Genomic DNA, 10,678 nt, shown 5'->3' on the forward strand with positions numbered 1-10,678 from the left:
TAATTTATAATAAATTAATAGGAATTTATAATTAACTTCGGTTTCGAAAATAAGAGACACACTCTGGTAGCGTTCTTGGCTTTCCAAAAAGCGTTCGATAAGGTCTGGCATCGAGGTCTCCGATATAAACTAAAGAAAGCAGGCACTCTAAAATACCTATACAATATTCTGAGCTCATTTCTCAACGGTAGAACATTTTCTGGCAGAATAGATAACAAAAATTCTAATCTTAAACAAATCCATGCCGGTCCTCCACAAGGTCAGTCCTTTCTTCTATTTTATTCAACTTCTATATTTTTTTTTTAAGTCGAGTAAAATTACAAATATTTCAGCCATAATAGAACTTTACGTTCAACATTTTGAGAGATAGTTTTTTAAACACCAATATTGTATTCCAAATAATGAGAAACAACATTTTTTTAATATATGTTAGATATCATGAAAACTACTATTCCCAGGGAATTAATCATCTACATCATAAACTAGTTCATGGTGCATTTAAATAGCTTCAAATTGAGCCTAATAGAACTTTTTACGTTCAATATTTTATGTGAAATAGTTTTTCAAGCACGAATATTTTTTCCTTAATAAGTTGATTATTAACAATTTATCATATTATTAGGTGAAATATGATTAATCTTGGGTGTTTTTATACCTGAAGTGCAGCTTATAAATATTTTAACATGATAGTGATATTTTGTAAAATATATTGAAAATTAGTCACATTTTGAGTTCGTGATAAACTGTTTGACGTATATTGGGGCTCAAGTTGAAGCTCATTAAATACACTACAAAGCATTTTATAATAAAATTGTTCGTGAGATTAGCAGTTTCAGTAGAAATCTAACTAAATAAATAGTTCTATTAGGGCTCAATTTAAACCTCATTAAACGCATCATAAAGTTATTTATGATGTTTCTTCTCCTAAGAATAGTACCGTTCATGATATTTACCAAAATATAATCACTAAATTATTTTTTACCGTTTTTTGGAAAAACTGCACTTCGGGAATTATTTATAATAAATAACTCTATTACGGCTCAAATAGAAGTTCGTTAAATGCACCAACAAACAGTGTACAACGATGGTCCAGCAACTTCAGGACAACGGTTCCTAAAGTGGGTGCCGCAGCACCCTGAGGTTCTCCAAGCGTATGCCAGGGATGTCGCAAGTGAATGCCATTAAAAATATTATAAAAAGGAACAAAAGTAAGGTAGTGAACGTACAGTGCATCCCAGCATTTACTTTGTACTATTTTTTCTTCTTTCCCTACATATTCAACTGTTTTAAGGATGATTGTGGCGTCTATTTTAGCTCGACCAGGGTACCGCAAAATCATTTTATGGCAAAAAGGGTGCCATGGTGTAAAAAGTTTGGGAACCGCTGGTTTGGGAATTAACGTCAAGAAAAATAAAAAATAAGTGACGGCCATTTTGAAAAATCTATCATATTTGGGACTACGGACCCTCGCAGAGCGATACAATTTTTACCGCCATGTTTTTAAAACATTTTTACATAACAATCCATTGGCAGAAATTAATTTACACTTATTTCTAATTTTTACACTTATTTCAGCCATTTTTAAGCTAATTTGACTAATGGATACATACATGCCTCAAACCTCAAATAATTTGTATAAAAGTTATGAATTCAAATACCCAGCATTGTTTTCAAATCAGCTATTATTTTGATAATTAGCTTGATTTTTAATAGTATATTACATAAGTCAAAAAATAAAAACCTTGAATTATAAATATCATGTATAGCTAGTAATACAGCAATGGAACCAACATAATTGAAAAAAAATATGTTAATTTAATACAATTAAATTAATCTTCATCGTTTATCTTCATTAAATATGGGTATGGGAAGTCAAAATTATCAAACAATTGTTGCCTTCTGTTGAATCATTATCTTAGTTTTCCATAACAATAACAACATTTAAAATTAAAAATGTACTTATTTATAAAGTTAAATAATTTATGTACTTTTTATCTTTTAGATCTAACATTTTGTGTAATATTAATCAATTCCCATGGTCTTGTGTCTCCTTATGAAAAAAATAAATTAAAGAATAATAAAGAGTTTCAATTTTATTTCCAAAGGACGAAAGTGATTGTTAAGAAGCTTATAAGGTATTTATCACTTTTCTTCTTAAATAGTGATACATCTTACGTAATGCTAATTTTACGGTTCTAATTTTTTAGAATAATATAAACATTTTATCAAATATTTACGTGAAACTTTATTATATTCTTCTGACTGTTATTTTAAATATTTACAGTACATTTCCCATTTTCCAGACCCATTTCTTAAGATGTGCCGGTTTTGAAGAAATAACATTTTCGAATTAAAGAGTACCAAACTCAATCTTTCTTAAACAACGGCATAAGTTGCTTGAAACATTTAGTTGTTTCATCATTTTCAAAAATTTTTCGAATATTTTTTTTTTTAATAGTGATACATTTTACTTTGCGGCAAGTTGACAGCAGTTTTTTTTTTTAAACAGTGACATATTTAGACCAGGACTTTACCATCTTTGAGTTGAAATCAACAGAAGTAACTTGTTATATATGACAGGAAATTGTTAAAATCAAAGGAATTGAAGGAAATTCTGTTGAAATCAACAGAAGTAACTTGTTATTATATATGAAAGGAAGGCGAAGCTGAGTGTGGAATAAATGAGATTGGTAGTTCTTTGCTGATATTTTTAGAAAACATAGTGAAAGTATCAAATGACGAAATTTGTTTAATTTTTTCAGTGATAATTGTACTGGCAAGCAAAAAAAAAAAAAATCAATTCACGATAAACCTATATCAGTACGCTATATATTAATTTCATATCAATTAGCTGTATCATAAAAACTAATATTTAGAAAAAAAAATTAAAAAGGTAATATCTAACTTTAATACTGCTTAGCGTGGAAAAACAAATATGAACCTAAGACGTGACTGCTCAAAAAATCGTTCTTTGGCCCAACAAAAAAATGTAAGATTTCAATTTAATAAATAACAGTATCGTCCCGAAATTTTATTATTCATTCCATAATAGCCTACACAATGTTATTTTTTTTTTTTACTCTAATTGATTAAGATCTATTTGTCTTTGCAGTCTTATATTTTTTATTAATTCTGTATTCTTTTTCGACTTTTATTTAAATATTGTATAATTTACAATGAAAATATAACTTAATGATTGGATGATGCGGTCAGCAAAGATCATGCCGACGTTTCGACCTGAGTTTCAGGCCTTCATCAAGGGTTATAGCGTAGACGGTTGGCCAAAACTGATTTTATGGCCTACCCCGAAGACCTGATTTTTAAGGCTTACCTTCTGTCGGATTTAAGTAATCCGAATTTTTGGTTATTTTTTGGATTTTATATAAGTAGGGGTCGGGGGTATCATTTTCTGTTGCTCCCCCCCCCCTGCTGCGGACACCGGAAGACCCCGAAGACGCTGGGGCTGCAATGCCGCCGCAGCCTATGCACCATGCAAGCTAGGACCTGGCCTGCCCCTACCATCACGCCAGAGTCCAGGACACGCTGGCCAGCCTCTGAGGGAAAAAATGCGTCTTTCAGACACCAGGCGAGGATACATGGTTTTCACCATTTCGCCAACCGCTGAACCTGCACCGGAAAGCGGCTAGAAGACGTCACTGCTGCGGCGAAGACGTCACACAGCAGATAAACCATGAGACCACCCAAATTTGTTCCTATATTATTTTATTATAGATAAAGATTTCTGAACTAACTCACTAACCATTATTGCCCCTCCTGGGATTAACACTTTGAAACTTGAGAGAAAAATATACATGCATGTTATCGCCAGAAAAGTCTCACAATTTTCAGCCCCCTTTTTCCGTAATAATTTATTATAATCTTACAAAACACTCGGAATAGCTGAAGTATAGCACGAACAGGTCCCGATGTAAACATTTGGTGCAATTCGTGTGAGGATCGAATCATATAAAATCATGAGACTTATGAAATATATAATGAGGCAATCGTGAGACAATTCGCCCATTTACACTGGCTCATTTTACTAACTGTGAAATAATTGATTTAATTAACGTACTGTTAATTATTATTAAAGGCGTAAAAATTTAGATTTACAGAGAGTAGATTTAAAGGGCGCAACTAAGGACATTTAAAGTTAATGCACCCAGTGAATGATATCGTGTTTATAGTATATGTGTATTTGGCTATTTATACATTTGAATTAATCGATTTTAAAAATAATTTGTGTATATAATTTATTATTAGTGTTATGTGCATACATGTTTGATTGAATGTGAATTTATTGTGTGAGTGTTGTTTATTAATATATTGTCGTTATTTCTAAAAGTTAGAGTTTTATTGTCCATTTATTTATTCTATATTCATTTATTTATTAATTACATATTTCACATTTAATTCGTTCCACTAATTCGTTCACATGTTACGATTATTTACCTAACGTAATAAAAATAAAATAATAATCGTACTTTACAATTCGATCGCGAATCGCTAAAATTGTTACTTAATTGTTAAAATTATATATAATTTCAATTGTTTGAATAAATTAAAAATGGGTTTAAATGATCAATTGGATGGCGACAAGGAAGATAGGATCCGGTCACTAGAGCGCAAGCTGCAGTGCGTTAAGCGGTGTCTCCTCAAATTGAGCTCTCTTGCACTCGTCACCGCAACGGATGATGACGCGTTCATCAATTTCGAAGTCGATTATGACGAGTGCAAGACCCTTTGGGCCGAATATAGGGAAATTTGGGATGAATTGAGAAAATCATTCTGACATGAAACGGCAGTATAATAAAAAATAGTCAAAATACACATTTTTTAAGGTTGTAGACGAAAAAAAAGGTTTTTCGTTGGACATAAAAATTATTACTTTAAACATAAATTTATTTTTACAAAAGTTATATATTTCATAGAACAGAAACACCGACCAATACCGTGGTTTCTACTACAATTTAAAATTTAATTATCAAAGGAACTTCGACAAATGAAAAAAGTATAAATTATATTAATGTTGCCATAGCTAGCTAAGTTCTTTGCCTTACCTATGAGTAGACTTGACTTCCAAACTGAACAGTGTTTACAAATCCCCTTCAAATCAGCCCAAACCTATTGAGCACAAGATGGTCCAGATGATCTGAACCGTTCTGACCTTCACTTGGTAATGGAAGCAGATGGTTTTAAGAGGGGAGATAGCAAATATGAGTAGATATTTTCAACCCTGAAGCGGGGCATCCTAATCGTAAGATGGCGGGAGAGCTATCTCTGAGTTGACTTGTGATGGTTTTTACACAAAACAACTAACACTAATACTTATTAACTTTTATTAAGGACAGAACAAAATGAAAGACTTACACTGTGTATTTTGAAAACGCGATGGACATTGCTTACACACGTGTTGTTTTTGGCGGAATCTATATGTACCAACCAAACAATAAAAGATACATTTATAATACAATTAACAAATTAAATTTATTATTATAACAACATTTATTATTATCAATTAAATGCATTATTAAATTGTTACTATTTACTTTTAATTTTAAAATACCACATTTCAAAAAACAGTAAAAATATAAAATAATCTCTTGCGGGTGGTGCCGCCACATCATTCTCCCCCCAGTCACTTTTTTAAGTAAGAAATTGCGTAGAAAAATGCACTGCTCTTCTTGAACGCGTCTTCTTCAAACCTGCTGTAGGCTGCACAGGATCCTCCGGTTCATCAGTTGGTGGTCCAATAGGTTGCTCTGATGCTGAATCGCTGTCATCACACAACAGGTGCGCTGTTTTATGCCCTAAAGCCCCAGCCAACAACAGATGCGCTGACTTTAATCTGTCAAGCGACATATTTACTTCTTTACCCTTAATGTTTAATTAGTAGTACTTCTCTGCTCGTCGAATGACAACAAATGGGCCTTCATATGGCTTTTCCTTCAGCGATCCTCTCTAACTAAGACGTGTGTGGCGTTAATAAAAGTTTTTATGGATAAAGGTAAGGTGTTTTTTGTCCCACTGGTCTTGGGCGCAAACGGTTCATTTGCTGGCGCACCATGCTGACGAATGTTGGCACATCTTAACTGGGCCTGAGAGACTCAAAGAAATCACCTGGAAGTCTCAAAGATACTCCATACCATCTCTGCTATGGTTGAAAGGAATAAAGGGAATAACTTCAGTCCATCCAGTAAATCGATTGATACACGTTAAGCGATGGGTGTATTCTTCAGACGGTGGCAGGGGTCCAATTAGATCTATATGAACAGTGGCAAATCTTTCATCTGCAATCGGGTATTTCTGAAGTGTTGTCTTCACATGTTTGCTTTTTGGCATGCAATACAGGCACTTGTCCATGAGCGCAAATTATTTTTCACATTGGTCCACACTGTCTTAGAACATATCACCTTAACTGTAGCTCTGATTCCAGGGTGTGACATATTATGATAATGTTTGAATATATTATTTTAGAGTTTTCAAGAGGTAGGATTTAAAAATCAAACCAGTATTTGCAGAAATACGAAGTTGTTGTAGTTCTTCATCATGTGTTACTGCTCCTGCTATTTGGGTGAAATAAATTACAGAGCATTCTCCTAACCGAAACATTTAATCTGCAATCATATTATGTTTTCCTGGAACATGAACTGAGAAATATATTGCAATTGTCGAAGTTGGCGAGGGGATGCTTTGTCGTTCTTTTGTTTGAATGCATAAGTCAAAGACATTTAGATAGCTGTCAATTCTCAATCATGGGTAGATTATTTGCACTGTGTCTCAGAAAACTTTTTGTAGAAAAATCCAATAGGTTTCCATGAATTGTTTTCCCATTGTTCCAGAGCAGCTCCAGCTGCCAAGTCAGATGCATCTACAAACAGTGAGAACTCACAATCAGGATTTGGGTATGTTAACAGGGCTGCATTACTTAAGGCTTCTTTGCTCTGTTCAAAATCTTCAATAGTTTCTGGTGTACATGCAATCTTAGCATCCTCAAGAAAATTAGTGATATTTGCTAAATTACCTGCAGCATGATGTAGATGCCTGCGATAGAAGTTTTGCATTCCTAAGTAAGAGCTAAGGTGTTCAATATTTATAGGTAAATTATGATTGACAATGGCACTCACTCTTTCAAGATCAGGTTTTGACGAAATAAAGTAGCCAAGAAAAATTATATTTTCCACACCAAACTCTGATTTAATAATATTTATCCGAAGACCTAATTTAATTTCAATGTTCAATGATACAACATGCCTAATACTGTGCTCAAAGTCATGATTTCAGTTGTGATGTTGTCTTTAGGAATATTGAGTGAAGAGGAACATAAAGGGTGTAGCCAATACAATTTATTGCAGATAGTTGGAGCTAAACCAAGAGAAATGTGGGCCAAAAATTACCCTTCAAATGTGGATGCCCACAGATCTAGGACCTACTTGAGAAACAAATAACATTTTATATGGCACAAAGAACATGAATAATAAAATAAAAGAAGAGTCACCTTTACCTTTCCTACACTATTTGAAAATTGTAACATGTACCGTTCATGATTAAATATGCTGCTCATAATTGGACTATCCACCTCATGATTTAATTTATTATGTTTTAAAAGTACTGTCATCAAATAAGACAAAATTTCATCCTGATCAGTTAGAAACAGTGATCATATCAATTTTTAAATACTCTAATTTAAAGAATTCAATAGTTTTCAGCTGCCTCAACCTGCCTCTGTTGTTTATATGTTTAAACAGTGAAAATAAATGTTTTCCGCAATTTTTTTCACTTAATAGATTCCCCTAATAGTGAGTTTTGTAGTCGGCATGAGGCATTTTCACTCTAAGTAAACAGATTTTTGAGTATCAAGTTCTTGAATCCATTGTCATACAGTTCTTTTATATTAGAGAGAAAGAAAATGGAAGTTGACTGAAAAGAAATATCCTAAAAAGTTCTCCTTAAATTATTAGTAATAGCAATAAATATTAACTTCAATGGGAGAAAAAAATAAAGTACCATGTGCAAACTTTATGTAACATTAATTTTATATTTATATAGTATTTTTATGATGTCAAATTATACAATAAAATAAATGTTTATTTACCAATTTAACAGAAAGCATGATAAAATCAGAAAACAAAAATGTTTTGACCTTATAAATTTCAATATAAATTATTATTATACAATTTGTGATATATTAAAACAGGGTTTTTTCATTGAGGTTAATTTCCTATGAATTTTTATATTAAAAATAAATTATATTAAATAATTATTGAGTAAAATATATCTACAACAGTTAATATTATAACCTTTTAATATACTTTCATTTGATGAAATAATTTTCAACCAAAAAAGAGATCTAGTAAAGCTAAGGATAACACTTGACTTAACTTAATCCTTACTTATTTAATAGTACATTAATTGATTAATTCTAGTATGCAAATTCTCTACTTCAAATTAACCCTTAACTGGGACAATCCAGAAATCTTTGGTGCTAATTTTTATTTTTTACTTATGCCTTTTCATATTATCCAAAATACAATTAACATGAAAAATAATTATACTTAATGCATACTTTATGTATCTTATGAGATACAAATTGTTTTTCAGACCTTATTTACCTCCAATTTAATTATGATAATAGAATTACCCCTATGAATAAAAATATTAAATGATGAAAACAATAATATTTTTAAAAGCAGGAGAAATTTAAATAAATAAAAGAAAAACTTGTATGAACTTTCCTTCATTGTTGATTCGTCTGTCTTGACTGATGCAATGCAGATAAGATTTTTTTTTTCTAGAATTCATAGCAACATAAGACTGCCAATATCCCTGCTTCCTCAATAATAATAGCAAAGTAAAACACTGGAAGAACAGTTGAATTCATACCTCGTAAGCCATTTAAAAAAATCAAGAATGTCATGTATCCTGTAGATTATACTGCCCAGTTAAGGGTTAAAATTGCATATGAACATTACATATTTTTTCCAACAATATTCATTAAGAATTATAAAAAAATACATATAACTTTTTAGCTTACTCTTTTGCCTTTCATATTTAGTATCATAATATTAATTTCATTCAAACACAATTATTTTTCATTGATTTTTTCAATATTGAACAATATTTTTTTATTTGGAATAATTCCAGAAATTCTGTTGACAAATTTAAATGGAGGCTTAGTTGAAGAAGATAACTTGGCTTTGTAGTTTAAGAGGAACAAGGCAAGACCATATTTAACTAAAAGCATTCCATACCTCATAGCTGCAAATGGAAATAAAAGAATTTATTTTTGAAAAAATATAAAAAACTAATTAAGTGATAACAGAATTATTATTTTGATAAATGACTGTCTCCCTTGCATGTACCCCTCCTCCTGTACCATACCCTCGGGTGTAGAAGTACCAGATACAAATAGTTTTGGATAGTCACTGCCAGTGGACCAAAAAATGGGGTATGGCCGTTAACCTGACAAAACTAATTACTCAATCTTTAACCTCTCTGCGCAAGATATACCAGAAGACCTTAACCTGAACTTCAACCATGAAAATCCAGCCAAAGATAAATATCTCACTTACCTTGACATTAAGTTCAACACAAGGAAACCTCGTGTCGAGCAGTCTGTTTGTATAGGAATGAAAAGAACCACTCTGATGGAGAAAATAGTCAAGATTATCTAACCACAGAACTGAGAACACTAAAGTCCTTACATACTGGCTATGTCAGGCCCAACTTGGAGTACAGGTTTGCTAGCTGGAGGACTGCTGATCCCCAAATCCCAAGAATGGTTCACCTATGAAATATCAGGGACTAAGGATTATGAAAGCGGCAATGATGCCCCCAGCAATATGGAAAATGTGGGTTCTTATAAGACTTCCATCAGTAAGAGAAGAAACTCCTGCATCTAAAACAAAGGCCAATTCTGTTCTGAAACATTAAAAAAGGGTCCCAAAAAGAAATATTAACCAAATAAAATGTTCAAGTATTATCCTTATTTCTTCAAAGTTGACTAATGAAATCCATGAAAGGCAGGTCTCCACAAAACAGATGATTGTCCAAACTCAAGGATATTATTGTGGAAGTAATAGAAAAAACCTTCACATGTGAAGAGTACAACAACAATCTCATCCTAGCAAAATAACACAGCAATCTATTTCAACTGTTATTGAAGAAGTTACTTATGTTGAACTTTAACCTTACTTCATTTATAATTAGCAAAGAAAGAAAGTGTATTTATCTTTAGGTGAGAGATGCTGTAGTATCTTACAGGGAGACACTTCAGTTTTAAGAAATACAAAAAGACAACAGTCGAAGAAGGTGGTAACAATATCACAAGGGCAATCATTTAATGTTTTTAGTTTACCTTTAGAATTTTTCCTATATAGCTGTGTTACTTATATGATCAATAAACATATAACTATTAAATATCTACTCACCAATACACATTCTAGGACCTTCTCCAAAAGGAAGAAATGTTCCTGGTTTTGGTGGTTCAGAAAATCTTTCAGGCTTGAAGCTTTTAGGGTCAGGATAAAAGGCGGGATCCTTATGGATAGCTGCTACTGGAATGGCTACATATTCTCCTTTATCAATGGTAAACCCATTTGGTAATGTGTAAGGATTTGTGCATATTCTTGTAAGATAAGGTGTTAAAGGATAAATCCTTTGAGTTTCTATAAATTAA

At 32.1% G+C, this 10,678-nt stretch overlaps 1 protein-coding gene and 1 long non-coding RNA gene across 2 annotated transcripts in view; both read right to left on the reverse strand.

Annotated features, from left to right (window-relative positions):
* LOC106689084 (uncharacterized) overlaps window positions 1-5,149 on the reverse strand; it is a 12,710-nt gene extending 7,561 nt beyond the window's left edge. Inside the window, exon 1 of the long non-coding RNA XR_001344386.2 lies at window positions 5,061-5,149. This is a non-coding gene — a long non-coding RNA (uncharacterized lncRNA). The remainder of the gene's footprint in view (window positions 1-5,060) is intronic.
* A 2,997-nt stretch (window positions 5,150-8,146) lies between these two features.
* LOC106689081 (probable cytochrome P450 6d5) overlaps window positions 8,147-10,678 on the reverse strand; it is a 19,639-nt gene continuing 17,107 nt past the window's right edge. Inside the window, exons 7-8 of the mRNA XM_024360711.2 lie at window positions 10,431-10,667; window positions 8,147-9,258 (exon numbers count right to left, since the gene is read on the reverse strand). Coding sequence (XP_024216479.2) covers window positions 9,086-9,258; window positions 10,431-10,667 — 410 coding nt within the window. The 3' untranslated portion in view covers window positions 8,147-9,085. The remainder of the gene's footprint in view (window positions 9,259-10,430; window positions 10,668-10,678) is intronic.

Source organism: Halyomorpha halys, unplaced genomic scaffold (assembly GCF_000696795.3).
Source record: "Halyomorpha halys isolate HHAL.00 unplaced genomic scaffold, Hhal_1.1 Scaffold1276.1, whole genome shotgun sequence".
NCBI lineage: Eukaryota > Metazoa > Arthropoda > Insecta > Hemiptera > Pentatomidae > Halyomorpha > Halyomorpha halys.